At 36.5% G+C, this 25,670-nt stretch overlaps 1 protein-coding gene across 3 annotated transcripts in view; it reads right to left on the reverse strand.

Annotated features, from left to right (window-relative positions):
* Positions 1 to 9,981: 9,981 nt before the first annotated feature.
* LOC131434609 (sodium/potassium/calcium exchanger 5) overlaps positions 9,982 to 25,670 on the reverse strand; it is a 68,773-nt gene continuing 53,084 nt past the window's right edge. For all 3 annotated transcript variants that reach the window (XM_058601493.1, XM_058601492.1, XM_058601494.1), the window contains 3 exons: positions 24,920 to 25,573; positions 11,107 to 11,208; positions 9,982 to 11,024 (listed from right to left, as the gene is read on the reverse strand). In XM_058601493.1, the coding sequence (XP_058457476.1) occupies positions 10,690 to 11,024; positions 11,107 to 11,208; positions 24,920 to 25,573 (1,091 nt within the window). In that variant the 3' untranslated portion in view covers positions 9,982 to 10,689. The remainder of the gene's footprint in view (positions 11,025 to 11,106; positions 11,209 to 24,919; positions 25,574 to 25,670) is intronic.

A 25,670-nucleotide genomic window follows, 5' to 3' on the forward strand; every position in this document is an offset into this window, starting at 1 on the left:
GCTTATTTCGTCAACAGCACCCAAGTAAACTCATAGTTGGTATTCCAATATTTGCCCTCTAATATTCTGTTTGAACGTTCGATCATTCAAACGACGCACAAGCTAGAGCCGAAATTTTCCCTCCCCGTGAGACAATGAACTTGATGATAACCGGCGTCAGGCCCGGGCTCTCGAGATCGGATTGCCAAACAGAAAAGCTAGCTAATCTTCTTTTTTGTTTGCTATAATGCACTTTACCAACAATGTAATGCATGCGTTGTATTTAATGTCTCACTCGACTGTCTTGCAAGCTGGATGCTAGTTCCGGGAGCGGGCCAAACGGATCCAACCATAATTAGACTCAGAAGATGAAATTAGTGTTTAGAAGAAACGAATCGGCACATTAGTGATCAACGGACTTACATTTCCGTGAGTTGTGTTAGGTATTAGATTACTGCGAAGCGAATTTGACGTGATTAGCAAAGTCATACAGTAGTGTAATATTCTTGATTTATGATAAATGGAGGTGGTTCTCTCCCTTTTGGGAAGAAGACATAGCAAAATAAAACGATCACTTGACAAATATGGAAGCATATTACCAAAATTTCGAAAATTGGCAAGCTTGGAGTCCAGAGATGGTTTGTTGCAAGGGTTTCCAAAAGACAATCGTGATGAGACTTAATCCAGGATTACTCCAATTTTGTGCGAGTAATCCAGTAATCGGTAATTACATTTGGAATTCCAAAGCAATCATTTTTTTTTCAAAGTAATCCAAGTAATCCGAAAATATTTCGAAATAATCCAGTAATCATGAAGTAATCATAAAGTAGACATCAAATAATCAGAACGTATTTTTTCGTTTTGATTCAAAGTAACGTTATAAGAAGTTTGTGAGTAGTTTTCCATTTAAACCATATCGGATAGTTTTACAGATGACCTAAGTATTTTTTTACGATAGAGCATATCAACTCGTTATCTTCTAATTGGAACCAGTTACATACAATACCGTTTTTGTGACGTCGATGACCTTCCAAATCGTGGTTCGGTATAAAAAATGACTAAAAAGGACGAAAAACGAATCGTGCCTTTGTTTTCGCGCAATCCTGACTTGTAAGCAAAGTCTTGGCATTACATTCCTCTTTATGAATCTGGCCTTTCTGTTTCAACAGACTTCGCAGCCGTTTCTCAGCGTACAAATCATTGCATGGCAAGTACTGTTGATTCTACCAGCACTAAAAATCCTTACAGACCGAGATTCGAACATACGACAACCGGATGTAAGACAATTGGCTGTAAGACAATTGGCTTGTAATCCTAATTTGTCCTTACTTCAAATACCCAAGTTGGTTGAAACTATAAGAAAGTTCTATTATCAACTGCCGTAACACATTTAATCACAAAAAGACCTGGAGGAAGATAATGATCCCATACAGCGGAGCCGTACTGTACTGAATGAAAACGGAGAAAATGCATTGTAACACTTAATAGGCCTTCGGCATTGCTCGATGCAAATCCTTTTGGGAAAAGCATGCCGTAACGCGTTACCTTAGAATGTATTGGGAGTACCAATTAACGCGGTACGGTTTTTTGGAGTCAAAAATGCATTTAATTAACATTAAAAAGAATTTAATGATTATTCAACGTACCATCCATCGCAGTCCATACTTTTTCCCACCTCTCAGGAAATTTTAGAATTCTATCTAGAAAAAATGTCCTGCCAGATTGTGCTGCATCCGTTGTAATCAGAAGGAGCAATGTCAAGAGAATACGGCGGGTGCAGCAAAATTTCCACTTGTGCGTTTTCAAATATCTTTTCACAACTTTTGCGACATGAGGCCGAACGTCTCTCGGTTTCAGTTCGTAGGGCATCAAAATGCCTTGCTTTTGAATCATTTCCATTGATTTCAATCGTACAGAAAGAGCTTGTAGAGTTGCTTGTTCAGGTAAGAATATCTAGGGACAGTTATTTTGATTATAATAAATAATAATTTTGATCGTTTCATGTCCATTAAACTCAATGCAGACATTTTAATTGATAGTAACGAAAAATCACGAACGCTAAAATTCATTTCTTCCATCTTTTCAAACCAAAATCTGAGAAACCATATGTCATACCATATACAAAATACTCTCTCTTAAATAATACCTTGGAAAATATTGGATGGATTCGCTTTTTCGTTTGTTATCTCGCCAATCGGTAGTCCATGTTCATTAATTGGGCAGATGTTGACAAGGATAAAGAGATGTCCTACCCCGAGCCATCAAGTTACCCACAATATAATTTGCAGAGATCTCATTACTAAACTTTCTTATTGAGGACAGATTTAAAATACACCTATTTTAATCTACATAGTGATGTTATTATTCCTTTTCAATATGATCCATATTTCCGCAAAAAATATTACTTCAAAGGTTTATCGTTGATCTCGAATAATAAAAAAAAACATTGGTTATTTGGGTAGTAACTAGTATAACCTGTTCAATTTGAGTCGAACTTGGATTTGAGATTTAAGTCGAAATTAGAAGATTTTTTTCTGTTTTTGCAGCTTTGCTCTAAATACCGGAATGAAGTTTCAAATACGCCTAACCCAAAATTCAATAGCAGATTAAGGGACTATAAGACCTTTCATTTGAGTAAAAGTTTGTGGAAATTCAGTTGTTTCTGAGAATATCACGTGATTTTTTTACTTGACATTTGAAAGCATACAGAATTCTTATTCGGATGAAATAAAGGAGTTTCATATAAACATTCATTTAAACATAAATATGTAAAAGTAGTTCAAGCTATGACTGAGAAAAGTGTGTTTGTTTTTAATGTTTTACCCACTATTTCCAATGCTTCTGGTGTCGGAATCTGGGGACTAATATAGCCGAAGTCGGTTTGTTTGGACTTCAACTGACAAGGCCTATCGATTAGAATTGATTTGAGTCAAGATTCAAATTTTTTCTTTCCTGTTTTGTATCGCTACTCCATACAACTGTTTGAAATTTTCACCACTCTTCATCCAGTAACTCCACAACTGGAAGTCGAATCTGGATGCAATTTGATGCAATAACCCTATATTGAATAAATGGTTTGACGTGAACAAAAGGTGTTGTTTCCACAGGATTGTGGTAACTTTTCATACAACAAACAAACCCGAGATGTCGCTTGATCAGAGGTAATAGTTTCAAATACATCGCGATCCTCATACTTCTACACTCAGTTCGGGCATTATGACGTGAATACGTATTGCTTCACTATGCGGCGCCATTTCAAATAATAGGTATCACTTAATTGTGAATATCTCCAGTTATACTAAACACAACATCATAATTCTTTATTCACGCCATCAGGAATATGATTCGCAAATTATGATTGAGCTTTCAACGGCCTGGTCGTAAATTATTCATTTTCGCCTTTCTCATACAGAAAGGTTATGCAATCACTGTGAAAACCGACATTTGAACAGGAAGGGCGAATGTCATATACCATTCAATTCAGCTCGACGAACTGAGCGAATGTATGTATGTATGTATGTATGTATGTATGTGTTTGTGTAACAAATAATCTCACTCGATTTTCTCAGAGATGGCTGAACCGATTTTCACAAAATCAAATTCAAATGAAAGGTCTTATGATCCCATAGATCGCTATTGAATTTTATCCCGATCCGACTTCCGGTTCCGGAATTACAGGATGATATGCACAAAAAAAATAAAAAAATGTCATTCACATTTCTCAGAGATGGCGTGACCGATTTTCACAAACTTAGGTTCAAACGAAGGGTCCTATTATACTCTAGCTTGCTAATGAATTTTATCCCGATCTGACTTTCGCTTGCGGAATCACAAGGTAATATCTGCAAATCTATGAGAAAATTCGCACATTTTCATTTCACATTTTCACGAACTAAAGACTGTCCCAAAAAGTATGGACGCACTTTGATTTCGCTGTAAATAATTCACAACTGTTAGATATTCAAATTTTATTCGATATACTGATAATATTAGACTACAACAAGAGAATATTATTCTCGACATTTGCTACTTAGCCATTTTAGGCTAGTTGTCGCAACTTCTTGCAACGTTTCTCATTAAATTCCGTACAGACTTCTTGGCAACAAGTTTTGACACTTTTTTCCAATCTTTTTCAAACTGTTGAATGGTTTCGGCTGCCGAGACATGTTTCCTAAGATGTGCCTTCATTAATGCCCGAAATTCCTCAATTAGTCGATGTTGGGTGCAATTTGGTGGATCCATTTCTTTTGGGACGAAAGTGACATTTTTGGTAGTATACCATTCTACTGTTGATTTCAATCGATGTCTCGGACTGGTTTAACACTTGCCCTTCTCGCACCGTATAATATTGTGGCCCCGGCAAGGATTTGTAATCGAGTTTCACGTAGGTTTCGTCGTCCATGATTATGCAGTTCAAATTTCCTGCAAGAATCGTATTGTACAGCTTTCGAACCCTCGGCCTGATCGATGCTTCTTGTTTCGGCCTACGTTTTGGTTGTTTCTGCTTCTTATAGGTTCGAAGATACAAACGTTCTTTAGCACGAAGAACATTTGACTTCGAAGTGGCCACTTTTTTGGCCACATCCCGAACTGAAACCTCCTTCTTTTGCTCGAACGCCTTCAGTATACGTTTATCAAACTGAGGGTTAGCAGGACCTTTTTTTCGACCCGTTTTCGGTTTATCCTCAAAGATGTTATCCTCACCGAAATTCCTGATTGCATTACGCACGGCTTTTTCACTTACTCCTTCCATTTTTGCTATCTTTCTCAGTGACAGTCCGCGTTCTGTGCACCATTTGTACACAATTTTTCGATGTTGTTTTGCTGAAAGTCCACGCATTTCGAAACAAACTAATGAAAACTAATAAACAACTGCACAAGTGGTTAGAAAAGAGTGTAAACAATAGGACGCAGCCATAAAAATTGACAGATTCTGAGCTATTGCGAAATGGCAGCGGTTTTTGTATGCGTCCATACTTTCTGGGACAGTTTTTAAGTACCAAACTGTAAATTAATTATTTCTGAAATAATATTAAAACAACTACGAACAAAAAGTTGAAAAATGTAACCATAGATGAAAAACCTAAAGTTGTATTCCTAAAACTGTAAAAATCATGTAAGAGAAAACAAAAATTTGAATAAAGAAAATGTTATGGAATGGTGGCCGACAATAGTGGTTATTGTGTTGTTAATATGTTCAATTTGAGTTGAAATGGTAAATGGCTCCTATTTGTCAATCAACAGAAAACATGATAATATCAGTAGACAATCCGCCAAAACCAGTTCGTGCTCGCATCTCATCCGACACAGTCGAAAATTTCTTACGGTCGAGACGACAGAAACAAAGACAATACAGTGCAGTGAACAATAGAGTGTACGAAATGGGCAAATACGATTTAACAAAGCCTGAAACTTGGCCTACAAGACCAAATTCAATTTGTATTGATTTCAAGTGCTGTAAAGTTAGACCAGCAGCAACCGAAATTGAAATTTTGCTTAAGGAACGAATGCATCTAAACGTCAATGATGTAGGTGAGATTCAATTCGACAAGTCGTCTAACTGTGTGTACATTATGGTAAAACGTGAAAGAGATGAAATTGCATTTGCTTCGGTTAATAACGGGTTGCACAGTGTTGATCATGACAATGTTAAATATAAAATCCCGGTGTACTTGGTGGACAATGCCATAGAAGTACACGTGCATGACCGTCCCCCGCAGACCAGCGATCAGTTTGTTCGGGAAAGTATGTCGCAGAAAAGGAAGTATGGCGGATTTATTCCCGGGTACATCCGAACCTCCATTTACGTAATAATCGGGACTACGTAAATCGAATTATGACGTAAAAAAAGTTTACGTTATTTGGAATTTTCGACGTAAAAAAAGTTTACGTTATTTGGAATTTTCAACGTAAAAAAAGTTTTCTTTATGTATATGTATTTTTAGATATGAATAATATATTGGATAGTTATGGAACAAAAATTACGAGTATTTACAGGAAAAGGATGTTCTAAGCAGCATAAATTTCCAAGATGGCGACTTCCGGTTTATTGATATTCCTTGAAAACTCTTACAATTTGGGTATTTTCGGAAAGGGTTTAATGAGTAGATGTCGGAAAATGATGATTGAGGTGGTTCTGAGTTCCAAGATGGCGACTTCCGGTTTATTGATATTCCTTGAAAACCCTTACAATATGGGTATTTTTGGAACGGGTATGGTGAGTAGATGTCGGAAAATGATGTTTAAAGTCATTTCAAAATCCAAGATGGTGTTTCTAGAAACCCGTAGCAAAACGAATGTTTTCGGAACGAGTTTCAATAACAGTTCTTATTAAACGTTGTTTGAGTAATTATGACTTACTGTCGAATATTTTATAATATTGTTACTTTTGGACTGGATTTTACGAGTCAATATTAGGAAGAAAGTTGTTTAAACTAAACTTCAGGAATTTTATTCCAAATTCAATATAATATTAGCTTGACACTTACAATCGAATCGTCAAACAAATACATAAATTTATGAAAATACTTCGATGTAAATATTTTAAGGTTCATTCTTTGGTGAAAGAAATGTTAATATTTTATTTTCAGTATTGAAGTAAATATGATTTATTTGAATAGATTCAAGTTTTGAACTGCTGTTAAAACTATTGTTTTCGTTTTCGTTGACTGATTTCAATACCTGAACGAGTAGTCAGATCCAAATAAAATTCAGGAATTTGTATCAGACCTGAAGAGTTTTTTTTTAACTGATCCAAGTGTGTTAAAATCGGTTTATTCAACTCCGGAAAAGTTCTGGAAATTAGGTGTACTTATTTTCACATTTTGTATGAGACCTCAAAACCTTTCATTTGAATCTAAGAGTGTGAAAATCGGTACAGCCATCTCCTATAAAATTTAGTGTAATAAAACGTTACATACACATGCGCACATACACACACAGACATTTTGCGTACTCGACGAACTCAGTCGAATGGCATATGACACTCGGCCCTCCGGGCCTCGGATAGAAAGTCGGCTTGCATAGCCTTTTTATACGAGAAAGGCAAAACACATTTAACAGAACTGTTTTCAATTCTAAAGTTTTCAAATTTTTAGCTGCATATTTTACTCAACCGGCAGGTTTTTTGCAAATGTTTCAATATTCTTTACGGATTTAATAGTACACAAAAAGTGATTTTTTTCAAAATTTTGACTCGAATTCCTGTTATAAAGGCGGTGAGGCATAAAACAAACTCCCAAGTACATTTCCTACATTAAAAAAAATAAAGCTCCGGTTTAGACTGACCGATTTAAGAAAACGTACATCATATGGTTTGGCACTGTTAACCATATTCACCATCTATTTCGATTTTGATCACTGTTGAGTCGTGTACATTCCATTATTTTTGCATTAGAATATAGATTTGAATGAAAATAAAAATTTGTTTACAGCTCGGAGACACTTATCGTTATATATCATTCAACTCATTGAACTAAGACCAGTGCAGTAAAATTTCATTCAATTCAATTGAAACTGAATGTGAAACACATTGACGATCTCTCCACTGCAGTAAACTACAATCTCTGACACACACAATGTTTGCTGACGGCCCGAACGAGCAGCATTTAGTTCATCACTCGTTTCTCTTCAATCGAGGCTCAGTTTAACCACCGTCAGTTGATCTCTTGAAGTAACAAAATATTTCTTTCAATAGTGTGGAAGCGGCCTTCAAATGAGGTTCATGTAAACATTCGAATTGGTTCAAGATAATAGATGAAAGACTAATCAGATAGATGAAATATCAATCACAGAATACACATATATTAATTGTTTCCTCCTTCAGTTTTCATTTTTAATACTTTACTCCATTTAAAATTCTATTCGTTCGAATCTGCTTACTGCCAAGAGCGAAGACAATGAAGCAGCTATACTACTTGGCACTTGAAACTGAGCAAGCAAAACTTCAAATGACTAGGTACGACTATTCAACTGACGATGAATTCTGGGAGCTTCACTTGAAAATGGCAACAAAAGTCAAATGAATTAGTAGGGATACGCTGACGGTCAGCGGCCATAAATTTCATTTTCATCTTATATTATTCGATTGAAAATGAAATTTTACCGCACTGACTAAGACATTTTAGTTCTATTTTTAAATAACCACAGTTTTCCATCCAAAAGCGTTCGGTATATGTTTGAAACGTCGACTACCGTATTAGAGAGTAAACACAATAATCAAATTGATTTTGGCAAAAACTCATTGAGGATGATTTTCGGACCTACCTTCCTGTACAAATTTTGGCTATGTAAAAGGTTTACTATCACCTCTTTTCGGGTGTAACACCTTTTACCAGTCACCATGTCTTACATATATAGATAGTGGAAGGTATCAATGGAGGACTATGACTTAGGCAATGAAAAACCTTAGTTATTCAATAAATTGAGAATTAAATTAAATAATATTTGCAAAATATAGCCAATATAATATTACATTACATTGGACGGATTACAATAAATTTTTTATTCATCAAGTGTGAAAGTACTGGAGTACAGAGTGAAACACTTGGACTCACAGTATATCACGTGATTTTTAGAGGCACAACATAGTTTGTTTTAAGCGACTATTCCCATTTCGAAAATGTTAATACAATATAGGATACGATCAGCAATCCACTAATATTCAAACATTATTTTCTACGTAATATGCACTAAACCAGCTCCAAAAATACCCACATTGTAAGGGGTTTCAAGAAATATCAATAAACCGGAAGTCGCCATCTTGGTATCCAGAACCACCTCAAACATCGTTTTCCGACATCTACTCATCAAACCCGTTCCGAAAATACCCATATTATAGGGGTTTTGAAAGAATATCAATAAACCGGAAGTCGCCATCTTGGTATTCAAAACCACCTCAAACATCGTTTTCCGACATCTACTCATCAAACCCGTTCCGAAAATACCCATATTGTAAGGGTTTTGAAAGAATATCAATAAACCGGAAGTCGCCATCTTGGTTTTCAGAACCACCTTAAACATCATTTTCCGACATCTACTCATCAAACCCGTACCGAAAATACCCATATTGTAAGGGCTTTCAAGGAATATCAATAAGCCGGAAGTCGCCATCTTGGTATTCAAAACCACCTCAAACTTCGTTTTCCGACAACTACTCATCAAACCCGTTCCGAAAATACCTATATTGTACTAATTTCCATGGAATATAAAAGAGCCGGAAACGATTTTCATTGTATGCAAAAACCTCTTTTTACGAAGTATTTTCAACGTAAAAAAAGATTACGTTATTTGGAATTTATGTCGTAAAAAGAGTTACGTAAAAAGAGGTAACGTAAAAAAAAGTTTACGTAAACGGAGGTTTGGATGTATCCGGAATGGCGTGCGAGTGGTACGTATGCAACTACGTAAAGCAATTCCATCTTACATCATTTGTGATCAAGACGGGATACATCCGTGTAAAACGCGGATTACGTATGAAAATCAACTGGTTACATGTCAGTTTTGTAAACAACCTGCACACTACGGAAAACCTTGCACTGATACTGCGAAATCAAACAAAACAAACAAAAACAAGGACAACCGCTCAACATCGGAAACTAGTGAATGCAGTGCTCCTGTTTCAAAAACACCTTCACCATCTAACCAACTATCAACTGCAATCAATGTACAAAGCGCATCTACAGCAACTACCAATGAACCCAAGACTGCGATCAACAATGAAATGGATGATATGAGCCACGGACAAAGTGACCTCCACTCTTCGCTAGAAGGAAATGGAAGCTCCTCTCCAGCTAGAAGAAGGGTGACAACTAGATCCAACAATGAAAAAATAATACTGTGTAACAAAAACATGGGTCAATCGGCCACGTAAAGCTTATGTACACGCAAATTGGCCTGAATAAAAATTGTTATTAAAAAAAAATCCGCCAAGACCGTCATCACAACGCAACGCAAAATTATGAGACTAAAGTGTCGCATCAGCCCATCATAAAAGCAAAAACGTTTCGGAACTGCAGTATTTCCATTTATTCTATCAGTTTATGCACATTTCTTCAAAATAGACAAATATTTACAATACTGAGGAAGGGAATGTGTGTCACTTACTGTTCCTTATCCATCGTAAATCTTTACTAAGCTTAACGTTCTAAAACTGTCTTCTCTCGTTTAGTTAATTTTAACTTGATTTGCTAGCGGTGATTTCCTTTTTCAAGCTACATCTTAAATTTGTAAAATGTTATGCTCTTTACGGGAATCGTAACCTCAATTGATTTACAATATTTTTTCCTATGCAATCAAATATTTGGTATGATTAACGATTTGTATAATTTTAGGTCTGTGGTTTAGAGTTTACAATAGGCTTTAAGTCGAATAAATTCATTATTATTTAATCCATCTGCAAACTCAACATCCTACTGTCTATAAGCAAAGTAAATCGCTGCGGGTGCTGCTGCTTATCAATACACAATTTATTCGACTAATTATCGAGGCGTTGTCCCAAATCTAACTCTACACTGCACCATTACCAGCAGCAACGACTGCTACACGTGCTTTGAACTGCCTGGACTAATCGCATGACGAACGACATCGGGACACACGCTACCAAATGAAACAACCCCGCTTTAGCACATCACTTCGAAAGACCCACTGCAGTGCGCCGTGTACGAAGAAAGACATAAGCTGCGTGAAGTTGCATGACTACAAGCGTTCTGTTCACCGCACACAGGTGGGCAGGTTCACCGGGAAGAATACGTTTAACTCGATCAGACTGGCAAGAATCAAAAACACGGCATACATTATCAGACAAGTGTTGCCAACTCGTCGATTGAGTTTGAACTTGTTCAACCAGAAGGCAATGTACAGCATTAGCAGCGTCGACAGTAACGATATGGCCGAGTACTCCAAACCCGCCGAATTGATACCAACCCAATGATGGCCGGGCTGGATCGGTGAAAAAGAAGCCTTAATAAACCACGGTAGCCCCAAGCACAGCAGGATGTCAAACGTGTTCGATCCGATCGAATTGCTGATTCCCATCGAACCATGTCCTGCAAACAAGTAAAAGAAACAACGCTTAAAGATAAAGGATAAGTCACCGATAAAACTGATTTTCGTTTCCATGCAACTTACCCTGCTTAGCGACAATTACACTGGAGACCGCCTCCGGAACGCTTGTTCCTGCCGCCAGGAAGGTGATTCCCATCACGGAGTCCGGTATTTTAAGCGTGTCACCTGTATTGCGATACAATAAAATATATTAGCCCCCATTGAATTCGCAAAAGGCATATCTTGGTTTCGATGTAGGTATTTGCGGCTAGATACAAAAATGTCGTTTCGTAAGATAAAAATTGTTATCTCAGGACAATAAAATCGTTTGAAACAGAACGCGCAAATAATATCCACGTAACGGTTGATGAATCATGATTGGTGATATGAACAAGACCCTCACACACCATTTAGTTCAGTGTTGCTAGTAAATTATAGTAATCCTATATGATCTTCAAATAATGGTATGATTAATTTAAAAATACAGCCAGCGAAAAAACAATTTTTAGGAAGGCTCATCTCGGTTGACCGAAGTTGATTTATATATTATTTATCCCAACTTTACCTATGGTAGAGGTTAAATTTTGAACTACATCCCCGATGCAGAAGGTCAAATTCGACATACCGACATTGGTTAATATAATGTAGAAAACTTACCATACCAAGTAGCGAATGTAATTTGTGGAAATTCGCAGATGTCGTACAATTATCGCAGAATTGTTATTTATGTTTGATTGGTTAAGAAAGATTTTTCAAACATATTAAAATCGATTGTGCAACTTATCACTGTTGAGTGTCCCAATAATATCGAAAAATTATTGACGAACATGTTTGGAAACTTAAAAAACTATTGAGCTGTGAATCATCAACTTTACTATGATGGACTAGCAACTATAGAAATTTTACCAAATTAAACCCTTGGGTCAAAGGGAAGTAACTATAACAACTGTGCAACTTATGAAAAAGCTTGTTATTTTTCAGTAGAATTATGACAAGTTTCAAATTGACTTTTGAACGAAAAGTTGATTTCATTAAAGCTGCTTCCGTCGGTATATGCTACCGCTTGAACAACATGTTTGTGCAACTCCGACACATGGGATGATCAAAATTTATACATACAGTGCGTACCAAAAATATGTGATTAGAAAAGATAAATGAATATGATGCTTTAAACCAGGGGTGGAAATAAGCATTTTTTTTTATTCACAGCAAATCAAAATATCACATATTTATTGTAGATATTAGAATGAATTTTAAAACGAATGATTTATGATAAGATAAATTTTAGTTTTACTTAGTATTTAAAAATGTCTTCATCGTTATCAGTGTCACTGTCTGATTTGGAATCAACATTTCAACAAAGTTAGGCTAGTTTTAATGCTGCTTTGTGTTCATTGAACAGGTTTGAAGTTCAAATATCTGTCCCTTACGGTTCCGGTGATATAATGGCATAAGTGTTGTAAACGTCAAAACTGATTACCGCTCGATTGGATTATCCAATTTCAATAATTTTAGGCTCGTTAGGTGAGTTTATTTCATCGGTCGCAGCTAATAATATTAACATACATGCTGCGATAAATAATAACTATAATGATAAGAAAAACATGTCCAATCACAAAACGTGCTACGCAGCTGATTAATACAACTCTATTTAGCTTAAATAGCATACACAGAAGTAACAGAAGTGCAGTATTTTGCTGCGCCAAATCAAACGCACCATTCAAATGTTGCGCTCCTGTTACTTATATAAATCAAATTCATGTCAAATAGTGTTTTACTGGGTTTAATCTAAATAGTGCATGAACGTCATCATTAGCATCAACAAACTGGAAGTAAAACAAAGTCGGGCGAAGGAGCATTCCTGAAAGCTACATATTGACAACTTCCCTCAATTTGAGCACACTCATGCATATAAATTGACAAAAAATCATTGATGTACATGCTCCTTTAATATTCCTAATCACCCATCACATAACTTCCCAAAGATACGAAATTGACAATTTTCCACGATTTTGAAAGTCTCACTGATACGCGTTATCCTTGGTTCAAAATTCCTGTAGGATTGCTATTGTCACTAATTTTCACACTCCTCATCGGGATCAACGATTTTAGACGTAAAGACGGCACTCATGTCTGATCTTGCTCATATTTTCTTCCACACTGCTAAAAGCTAATCGATATGATCTTCATGGAATCAGTGATAATAGTAGCTCACTGACAGAAGATCAGCATTGATTTTGATCGATGTGATTCAAAGATCACTGAACAATTGATCTTAAAAAGATTAGATCAGTAGAGATCTCTTTTGGGAGACATCACAAGCGATCGTCTGTACTAGCGATTACGATTTGATGATTCTTTGGTCTTGATTTTTCCTGCCCTGATTCCAGAGTATCTTCGAAGTTAACAGTTTCACTGCCTGTAAAGTTCAAGAATTCAACTTCAGGATCTTTTACGTATGGGTATCGGTTTCCTATTAGATGCAAAAATTTGAAAAATGAAGCCTAAACTATTCGTAGATTCTCAGCAATACGTTCTACCAAATGAGCATAAAAATCAAACTCGCCACAGAGGGGACGTGTATAGCGTGATGGGTAAGTCGATGCCCTTTCACGCAGCCCACCTGGGTTCGATTCCCATCCCCGCACATAGGGTCAGAAAATTTTTCTGGCCCGAAGAGGCGAATGACCTTAAGGTTAAAACCTCTATAATCGAAAAAAAAAACTCGCCACATGTTTTGAATATATTCCTGATTTTTTTTATATATTCGACATAGAAGGTAATTTGAAATGTATGTGTGAGATCAGTTTTGAAGATTTGTGTTCACTTATATGCCACTTTTAATTTCTTTGGTGGAGTTTTTCTGATCCGAAGAAGTGAATAACTAGAACGTTAAAAGCCTTATAATTCTGGAATAGCAGAATCGGAAGTTGGATCTGAATGAAATTCAAATGATGATAACTTTGTTTTGAATCTAAGTTCGTGAAAATCGATCGATGCCAGTTCTATTTTGCAGGTATAGATCACTATAATTATAGATTTTTACATCGTGATTCTAATGACATGAAAACATTAATTTCCAAAGCTTTTTATCAAAAAATTATTGTGTGTGATACTGTTCGAAACATAGCATAATTCAAAAAGTTATTGAGCGTTATATGAACGGGTGACGAGTCCAACTTGAAACCAGTTGAAGTTTTAAGTACGAATTAATATTTTGTGTGCCAAAAGCGTGCTTGAGTTTTCCAGAGCAGAAAACGTTTAAAGTCATTTTTCAGAGCAAATGTTTTGAATTTTCCGTTGATAAAGTCATCAATGATTGCTAGATCTACGATTGATGTTTGGCGCGCAACGAGTTGCATAAGTGTTTGGTCGTCGAAGAAAAAAAAAGAATCGTTTGGCGCGCACGAGTAGTTTTGTGTGGAGATTTCACATGCATACTTGATCCATGCGATTTGTCATTTCGAGCCACGTGCTCAATTGGGTATCGAAATTATTGCTTGAAAAATTACAGGATGGCGGAATGCTCATGACTGTTTTAACTGACCCAGGGTAGTTTCATTAAACATACACTTTTCACGCAACTGTGTTGGGTCTGCACTTAGCAATCGATTTTCAGTTCAACAACGTTGAAACTTGATTCGAAACTGGCTTTAAACAAACGGTTTGACAACAGTTGGGGTGGAAACTGGGTTTGGTTTAGAATCAAGTGAATATGACATAAATGAATTGATGGCGGAATGCATATGGCTGTATGAACGCTGTACTGCCCATACTTGCGTATCAGTCGAGAAAAAGACGATCAAAATTTTATTTCCAATTTTTTTGATTTATTGTGCTACCTAATGCTAAACCATGGTATTATCGCATGAAATATCGGTAACACACCTTTGCTATTCCAATATTGCAACAAATGAAATTATTGAAATTTGCACTGAATGGGACTAATATGAATAAATCTCAACTTTTATTGCAATTTCTGAGAGTATATTGAGGATAGGCTGCATTTCTAAATCTAACTTAAAATTGGCGAAAATCGATATTGGACTAATATGCGAGTATGGGCAGTGTAGGCAAAAGAAAAAGTTCTGATGAAGTCAGATGAATAATATTTTCAATGAATCAATAAAAAAATTAAGCTGTAGAAGCTCTAAAGGCAAACTAAAAGATTTTTCTTTCATTTTGCTTTCAATGTTCAAGATGATTACAATAATGGGTTGAGACTGCAATTTTATATTTCATGTTTTGCGAAGTTTTTTTTTCGAATTGATACGATCAATACCAAATTAAAATTTAAGCGTCGTCTCTCTAAGCAACCAAAAGCTCCACAGTGCCTGAAAAATATTCACTTTGTTAGAGCTCTAAAATACGCGTATCACTTTTTGGCAACTTGAACGCACAGAAAAAGTTCTGATAATACTTTCTCGCTGTTTAAAAACTGTATTAGGAACTGCTTCGAAGTTTGTTCTGTTGCGTCGGGTGAACATTCAAGTATGAGCGATTCCTTAAAAACGGACTCTTCAGAATGCTTTGTATGTTGCTTAACTTCAACTTTTGGTTACTTGGGCTAAATACTAATTGCAAATATATCCTACTCTATCGAATGAACAACTCTAGAAGAGAAACTCTTTAATTAGAGATGAGAATCTGTGCATTTGCTCGATTTTTGCTTAACAGAAGTATTTCACATTAATTTTTTGTGGTATTTCTTTTCGGGCTAAATCAAAAGTGTGTCAAATTTCGTTGATTGTTGGTTAAGTAATCAGAAAAATAATGAAGAGAAACGTTAACCACTTAGTCGTTTTACAATTATGATGTACGAAAACATAAATTCGAACAAATTTTTGGGCGAGACGAAGTTCGACGGGTCAGCGTCTCAGCGCAATAACAAGAGCGCGTATGCATAAGCTCTGCAGCTACTCTATGTAATATACAATTCAAAAAATAATCGAAAGTTTTGTTACCCAATTATTTCCACCTCTGCTTTATACTTTAATTTAATAAAATTTATAAGACGGAAACCAAACAAAACATGAATGGCTCTATGACTCCTTATTTATTCAACATGTTATTACTCTCAGAGCAATGTTGAAAAGTATTAAAACAAGAGTTTATCTAAATTTTTCAATATCATATTTATAAAAATAGATCTGAAGGTTTATTGAAGTAAACGAGAATAAATTTTTGAATATTTTAGGCAGCTTCACGAGCTCATGTGCAAAACACACGAAAATCAGGTCCAAAATGCAGGCCAAGAATCCGGATCCCGATTTTCGCTTAAGAACCCAGGACCAGTGCGGTAAAATTTCATTTTCAATCGAATAATATAAGATGAAAATGAAATTTATGGCCGCTGACCGTCAGCGTATCCCTACTATTTCATTTGACTTTTGCTGCCATTTTCAAGTGAAGCTCCCAGGATTTATCGTCAGTTGAATAATCGTACCTAGTCATTTGAAGTTTTGCTTGCTCAGTTTCAAGTGCCAAGTAGTATAGCTGCTTCATTGGCTTCGCTGTTGGTAGTGAGCAAGTTCGAATGAATAGAATTATAAATGTAGTAAAGTATTAAAAATGAAAACTGAAGGAGGAAACAATTAATTTATGTGTATTCTGTGATTGATATTTCAGCTATCTGATTAGTCTTTCATCTATTATCTTGAACCAATTCGAATGTTTACATGAACCTCATTTGAAGGCCGCTCTCACACTATTGAAGGAGATATTTTGTTACTTCAAGAGATCAACTGACGGTAATTAAACTGAGCCTCGATTGAAGAGAAACGAGTTATGAACTGAATGCTGCTCGTTCGGGCCGTCAGCAAACATTGTGTGTGTCAGAGAGTGAAGTTTACTGCAGTGGAGAGATCGTCAATGTGTTCCACATTCAGTTTCAATTGAATTGAATGAAGTTTCACTGCACAGCCCATGACCATGTTCTGAAACTAGATCCAGAACCCAGGTGAAGAGTCAAGGTTCAGGACCAAGTTTCAGGTTCCAAAATTCTGTCAGAAGCTGATCCGGGTTCAGAATTCTGACCCAGAACCAAAGTCCAAGTTCAGGTTGAAAATTTAATTCCAGAATCCAGATGCAGAATTCAGGTAAAAAATCTTGGTCAATAATTTTGGTCCAGATTCTGAGTCCATTTTCAAAATTCAGATCCAGACTAAGAATTCCGGTCCAGAATCGAAGGTCCGATCTTAAGTTCAGGATTCAAATTCTGTACTCAAACCACAAATTCATGTTCAGAGGTTAGGTCAAGTTACTCAATTCAGGTCCATGTTCTGAGTTTCAATTATAATACGGAATCCTGTTCTGAAATTCAGATCTTGGCTTAGAATCCATGGACAGAATCCAGGCCCAGATTCAGAATCCAAATAGAGAATGTTATATTAGTAACAGAATACAGAATCAAGATCCAAGGTCAGAATGCAGGTCCAGAACTCAGATCCAGAAACCAGGTCCTTAATCGTGCTTCAAAATTTTGGCCCAGAATCGAATTCCAGAGTTATGTTTCTGATTCCAGCTTCAGGATCAGAATCCAAAATCAGGATCAAATACCTGGTTCACGATTCTGGTGCATTCCCACTATCTCTGTCAATTTTTTTGAGTAAAAATCTTGTTTGGAATCCTGAATCCAGCTCCAGATTTAGACTCGAAACCTTCAAGCAAAGCAATCAGGTTCAGGTCTAGAATCCAAATCCATGCTCAGTATCCAAGTGTAGATTTCTGCCTCAGGCTCAGAATCTCTGCCAGAATTCGTATATCCAACTCCAGGGTCCTGGTTCAGAATCCTGGTCTTGGTTTCGAGTCTCTGTCAATAATTTAGGTTTTAGTTTAGAACGGAGGAATCCTAGAGAACTCAGGTCCAGAATCCAAGTAAGACTCACAGTTCAAGCTCAAAATTAGTTCAAAGCATAGAATCCAGGTCCAGAAGCTAGGTTAAGGTCTATGTCAGGAGCTCAGATTCACAATCTAGCTCCAGGTCTAGAATCCAGATCCATGTTCCGAATATAAGTACTGAATTCTGCTTCAAGTTCAGAATCCATATTCGAATAAAGAATCTCTTTCAAGAATCCAGGTTCAGATTCAGTATACTGATCAAGAAACCATGTTCGATAATTCCATATTATAATTCAGTGTTCAGGACCAGAATCCAAACCTAGATATCGCATAGTTATTACTGGGCGAGAGGACTTGGGAGTTTTCTAACTATCATAGAAACAAATACTATCAAATGTAATAAACACAGTCATGTTTATCTTCATCACCAAAACCTTTTTCTTGTCGTAATTTCCCCTGTGAAAAGTCGTCACCTGAGAGTCACAAACAAACCGTTCGACCTCAAATAATCTGTTAGATTAAAAATGTTTTTTTTTTGTTTCTCACAGAAGAAATAAAACCAGAACTAGAAATGACTCGAGAAGTGACTTTTGAGCAAGCTGTTATAAAATCATAGTGTTGTCCACATACGCCACATGAAAACACGCATAGTGCAGAACTTTTCTCCATTACCTAACGAAACGAAGGTCTGAAATTATGACTGATAAAATGAAAATAATGACATAATCAAAAAACTGGCGTCAAAAGCTTTTCAGAGACAGTTATAAATCCGTACGCAACCTTCTCCAATCCGGGAAAATCGCTCTGCCAACTGAACTACTGTGGATATTATGATACACAACGCAGAAGACTTCCCGGTAGAAAAGAACTTGGTATTTGATCTGACTGTGCACGGTCGGATGAGTTCACATTTTAGTTGATCCCCTGTGATCCAATTTCGCACTCAAAGATTCCTCTACCAGTCGATCTCAATTTATTTCTCCTGTCGAGCAATGTTATGAGAGGTTTTGTTGTTGTTTTGCTTACCCAATATTTGAACGATATGGTCTTGAATTATCAATTAATTTCTACCGCGTGTCTATTTTATATAGTTACCTGCAAAAATGTTGATTGTCGCAGAAAATATTTAAAATGGGCATTCGACCAAAAAAGTTTCGGTTCCCACTGTTTTAAATGAATTCAGATAATTCAAAAAGTGTATTTCAATGCTTAATTTGCTTATTTGCACGAGTGCCAGGCGAAACTAAGCAATAAAACGATTGAGTTTGACAATTGAACTCCCTACGAGAAAATGGAATGAGAATTGGAAAATTAATTGTCCGTTGCGTCACTTATGCGATTATATTTCCAGAACAAAAAGGGTTCACCATGAACATTGTCAACGTATCAATTAACTCAACGAACTGAGTAAATGTCTGTGTGTATCTGTGTATGTAAGTAACAAAAATATACTTTTCTCAGAGATGGCTGAACCGATTTTCACAAACTAAGATTCAAATGAAAGGTCTCGTGATCCCATAGCCTGTTATTGAATTTCATCCCGATCGGACGTCCGGCTCCGAAGTTACACGGTAATATGAAACGACTCAACTGATTTTCGCAAACTAAGATTCAAATGATAGGTCTTATAGTTTCCTAAGAAACTGTAAAACATTTTATCTAGATCCGACTTCCGGTTCCGGAGCTAAAGCGTGATAAGTGGAAAATTACCAATTTCATTAGTATTTTTCCACGAACGATGGTCAAAAACAGGTACAAATCCCATAAAACTGTCTGATAACTTCTTCGAACTTACTTCCTTGATAACTTCCGGTTTCGAAAGAATTTGAAATGGTGATTGAAAACTGCAAATCACCAAACCTTCTTCAAGATGACCGGTTTAAACAAAAAAAAACGTGCTAATCCATCTAGCAGTGAGATGATAACTTTTTTATCAATCCGCATGTGTTTTTGGCCTGAATATTCACCGGTGTTTTAATTTTCATGACATTATTTTAATGACCGTCGTCTTAAGCGACAATTTGAGATTTCAGTCGTCAATCAGGTCGAATTTGATTCCAAGCGTGTGACAATCGATAGAACATTCCATGAGATGTTGAAGTAAGTTTCATTTTATAGTATTTCGCCATTATTTGCAGCACTTCCAGAGCCGGTATTCAGCTACCAGCATAACCCTCAAAGATTCGTATAGCCATAAATTAATATGGCGACTAAATTGCAATAGTTTTGAGTGCAACTGTCATCTTCTAAATTGGCTTGAATTTTAAAAACCCTGTAACTCCAGAATCGAAATTCAGAATTGGATAAGATTCATTAATTTTGATTGGGAATTTGAATTTTTGTATTTGAAATTCGATTTGGCTTGTTTTGAGGAAACGATTGAGCTGTGAGAAACGATTCAATACTGTAACCGGAATTCGAAAATCGGTGAAGCCAAAGTCAGGTTGATTCACTTGAGGAGCTGTATTGTTTTCTTTGAGAAATCGTAGTGCGAATAAAATTTTTGGAATCGGAAAGTTGGATCTGACTAAAAAGCAAGATGTGTTATAGGATATTAAGACCTTTCATTTGAATCTTAGATGGTTCATCTACGAGAAAAATGAGTTACATCATTTTAATTTCGTTGCACATATTATCCTGTAGTTCAGGAACCAGAAGTCGGATCCAAATGTAATTCAGGAACCTTGTTTGGAAGCATGCGACTTTTCATATGAATCTGAGTTTGTAAAAAACGGTTGATTGAGTCATCTCCGAGAAAATTGAGTGAAATTATCTGTCACACCTGCATTTGCTGATCTCGACGAACTGATTCGAATGGTGTATGGGTGTTATGATTTTCCAACATTTATTGCTTTAAGTAGTTTAAATAGATATAATTATGAAATTACTTTCAACTTGAAAATGCTGCCAGCATCTGGTTTACATGTCATATTCGAATGATTATGTTGCCAAAAATGAACCATGCTAAAATCGGTCCGAGGCAAAAAGTCATGCAAAGAGATGTTGTACACAGTCTTTTTGATACTTAGAAACAATTGTATGTTACAGTTTAAAAAAATCGTGTTTCACGTTGCTCCCAAGCATTGCTTTTTCATGTAGCGCTCAAAACTCCTACTACTGAAATAAGGCTTACACAAAAATATCGATATCTCCTTTCAAAATGGACGGATTTTGACAATCTATGGCTTGTTGGATAGCTATTACCGTGCGAAATCTAAGTCTGAAAACATATTCTGTTTTCAAGGTCAATCGTGACAGATATTGTCAAAAAAATGAAAATTTTGACATAAAACTTCGTATAACTAGTTTGATCAAAATCGGTCCAGCCACCTATGAGATCTCGACCTCTTTGTTGACAACACACATACAGACACACACACATACACACACACGGACATTTGCTCAGTTCGTCGAGCTGAATCGATTGGTATATGACACTCGGCCCTCTAAAGTTTGACTCGGCCTTTCTCTAAAGTTTGAGCGCATAGAATACCTATTATACATGTATATATATATATATATATATATATATATATATATATATATATATATATATATATATATATATATATATATATATATATATATATATATATATATATGAGGTAAAACATTTGTAGAGTTTGTTAGATTAGATTCTTTATCGGTACTTATATACGAGTGATTTGCATCGATGAAATGTTTAAGCTTGACTCCTCTGGTAGAAGATGAAGGTTAAGTTACTAAAAGATTTCCGCTTGCTTAAATAAAATCACTCAGAATGTTTTGACGTAGGACTACGTCTTTGTTTTCTATACCGGGGTGGAAATTCAAAATACAGAAAATAAAGCCGTACAGTGGTCAGGTTCTCTATGGCCATGGCCTCAAAATAGGCTTCAGTTTCTCTCATTCAAGCCAAAGATTTTTTCCTGAAATATCATTTTGAGATCAGCAACGGACAAGTTGTCGCTAGGGGCTAGGTTATTGAGAATATGGTGGGTTATCGGAGCCCAATTCGTTCGATTGTTTTCATTGACTTGTGGCATGGTGCATTGCCTTGCTTAAAGGTGTTTTTTCTTCTTCATATAACGCCCTTCTTTAGATTTCACGCTTCAAACGCATCAATAACTCATTGTTCCCGCAACCTGTTGCGTTATCTGACGGCTTTCCCCGTTAGAAGTACTGATGTGACTTCAGAGCAAAATGATTGATCCATATTGCGTCCACAGTTTCACACCAACGCAAGAAATCCTTTTTATTGCGACTAAACAGTACCGAAACAGCTCTCTGGATCGTTGATGAGTTGTTGCTTTATTTGGTTACGTTTAAAATCAAAATACCGCAAATATTTGTTTTGTTTTTGATGATTTCGAGTGCGGCTAACACTTCTTTCATAAATATAAAAAATAGGTATAAAATTCGCTCAAACTTTAGAAAAATTTTCCGAGGCCCGGAGGGCCGAATGTCATATGCCAATCGATTCAGCTCGACGAACTGAGCAAATGTCCGTGTGTGTATGTGTGTGTGTCTGTATGTGTGTTGTCAACAAAGAGGTCGAGATCTCAGAGATGGCTGGACCGATTTTGATCAAACTCGTCGCAAATGAAAGGTCTCCCCGTCACCCTAAACGCTATTGAATGGTTTTGAGATCGAATGTTTACTTTTTGAGTTATACGAAGTTTTATGTCAAAATTTTCAGTTTTTTGACAGTATCTGTCACAGTTGCCCTTGAAAACAGAATATATTTTCAGACTTAGGTTCCGCACGGTAATACCTATCCAACAAGCCATAGATTGTTAAAATCCGTGTTTTTCTCGATTCGTGCATTTTTCATGCAGTCGGGCAATCAAAACAGGTGTTTCATTGATTTGCACCGCACGAAAAAAATGCACTTTCGGGGCAATTCGCGGGCAACTATTTTGCACCCGTTTTCTTTTCAGAGCAGCAAGCGTGCAAAACAAACTTTACAAAACCGTTTCATTGATCAACTGTCAGGGCAAAACACTGGCACCGAGCGAGTGGAATCAATGAAAAACTACATAAGATTCAAATGAAAAGTTTTAAGTTTTAAGTTCTATAAAACATCTTGTTTTTCAGTCAGATCGAACTTCCGGTTTCGGAGATACAGGGTGATTAGTATAAAAATGTCTATTTCACATAATATAATCAGATTTATCGGGTTAGCAGATTTGGATAGTCGATAACCAAATAAACTTATTTCATTTTTGGTTGTATTCAGTTTTCGTTTCAAATGGCACCCAAAATTAAATTCGCATTACGATTCCTCAAAGATGACTACATTGATTTTCAAATATTTTGAAACAAATGTAAACTATACAGCTCCTCAGGTGAATTTAACTGACTACCCACCGGCTACACCGAATTTCGAATTCCGGTTCCAGTATCGATTCGTTTCTAAAAGCTCAATCGTTTTCTCAAAAAAGCCAAATCGAAATTCAGAAACAAAAGTTCAAATTAAAATAAATCCAAATTTATCCAATTTTGACTTCCGATTCAGGAACTGTAGGATGATGAATTTAAAAAAATCCAAAACGATATAGAAGATGACAATCCCGAAAAGCTTTAAAGTTGGACTCAGAAATAATACAATTTATTCGTCATATGGCCATACCAATCGGTTTGGGTTATGCTGGTTCCTGAATACCGGCTCTGGAAGTACCTTAAATTACCCTAAACTCTAAAATTGAATTTACGTCGACTTATCATGGAATGTTTAATCGATTGTTACACTTTCAGATTCAAAGTCGATCCGATTTGCAGTTTCGACATTACAAAGTTATGAGTAATTAATATCTCAAATTGCCACTTAAAACGACGGACATTAGAATAATGTCATGAAAACTAAAACACCGAAGAATATTCACGCAAAAAACACATGCGGATTGATAAAAAAAGGTATCATCTCATGCTAGGTGGATTAATCACGGTTTTTTTTTTTGTTTAAAAAGCAATGTTTTATCAATACACGGAATTCGTTATTTCCATTTTTTCATAAAAGAATACGCGACGTCACTTATATGTCGGTAGGTTTAGTGATTATGGTGCGATTGACTGGAAAGTTTGACACATGTCGTCTGAAGGTTGGTATTTTCAAAAACCGAGGTTAGTTTGACATCACAAACGTCATCTTTGGATCAGTTCCGGGACTTTTTGAATGATGTGTTATGTACATCCGGGGCTGGACTGTCTACTGGACTGGACGGAAGTACGTTACAGGCACAGATACATAATAATTCAAGTACGTTACAAGCACATATACATTTGAAGGTTACTAAGAAGGTATTTATAGAGAGAAAGATGAGATCTGAGATGGGACACTGATCATTCGCAATCTGAACATGAAAGGAATATTCGTTATTAGGGTTGTCGTCAAAGCTGTGTTTCATTCAAATCAGAGTATCAATGGGGAGGACAACTCCTAGGATTTTTTTCGGCCTTGCCTTCACGAAACATTTCCGAACAACACCGGGTGAATCAGCTAGTTAATTGCTAAAATTCGCGGATACGAATCAGTTTTTACGGAACACAAAAGACTACTGTCTTAATATTTAAAACAAATATTGTCAGTGATTCTTATACTAGTTGGGTAGTCCTACGTCAACAGTGCGAACAACCCCACAGTAGTTTGATGTAATTTTTTTTCCAAAACAAAAGATTGAAAACGCTTCAAACTTCAAATTTACGCGTTTCACTTTCACTTTTAAGGGATAAATATCATTTCCATTAGATTCAAGGAATACTTCAAAATAGTGGGTCGTTCCCACCGGTACGAAAAATTACCCACCTGGGCTTAACTTGTTCCACCGGCAATGATTCAATGAACAGTTTTTGCGAATGAGAAAGGCATCATTACACCATTAGGTGAATTAAAATCGATTTTCTAGTTATTTTTCGGTTTCTTATGGTTTCTTACATTCCAGTGTGGCTCAGTGAGAGAGCACGATTTGAAGATGGTTGCCGATCTATATCCTGTCTACGTTTCGCAAAAAAAAATCACTCTTTCATTCTACCATCATGCTGAATCTGTCAATGAACAAAATAATACAAAACTACTCACCAATAATTGTAATCATCCACGCCACCACATACGACAGTGAACCGATCCAAACGATGCACATGAAAAAAGTCATCGGGAACCAATTCTTGAACCTTGGCTTCTCACAGTTCGGAATAGTGAAAACGAACAATAAATAAATCGGCCACGTGATGATCCACGAAAACTGGCGAAACTTGCTTTGCTTCGATGGGTACTTAAACAGCTGAAATTCTTCATCCTTTTCATCATCCACCTGATCCGGTCCGGTAGTTCCATTTTCCGCCACCACCGGATCCTTCGGGGTACGATCTCCATTTAGCGATTGTTTCACCGACTCAGCACTATTCGATGACATGGCCGGTGTTGTAGGACTCGGCGGTGGAGGTGGCTGGTCGTTATCGTCAATGCTTGCCGTGCCATTTAAACTACCGGCACTGTGACGATGCTTAATTTGGTGCTGCTGCTGCTGATCATTCAGTACAGTCGCTGCTGCCAGTGCCACGACAGGAGCTCCCACTGCTCCTCCTCCCCCGCTGACACTGATCGCTTTAATTTGCATCTCCAGATCCGATGACGTCAATTCATTGTTACTCGAGTCAATATGGGTAACGTTCTTCAAATTGCCGTTCTGTTGGAAGTGACTGATTCGTAACGGAAGGTGCACTTCAACAGCCTCTGCGAAAGATGGCGCAGAAAGACAGGAAAAATAACAAAACAGATAGTCAGTATGTTGTTGATATTAAGGTCAATGCAAATTGATTAAGTAATAGAA

The sequence above is a fragment of the Malaya genurostris genome, chromosome 3 (genome assembly GCF_030247185.1).
Source record: "Malaya genurostris strain Urasoe2022 chromosome 3, Malgen_1.1, whole genome shotgun sequence".
NCBI lineage: Eukaryota > Metazoa > Arthropoda > Insecta > Diptera > Culicidae > Malaya > Malaya genurostris.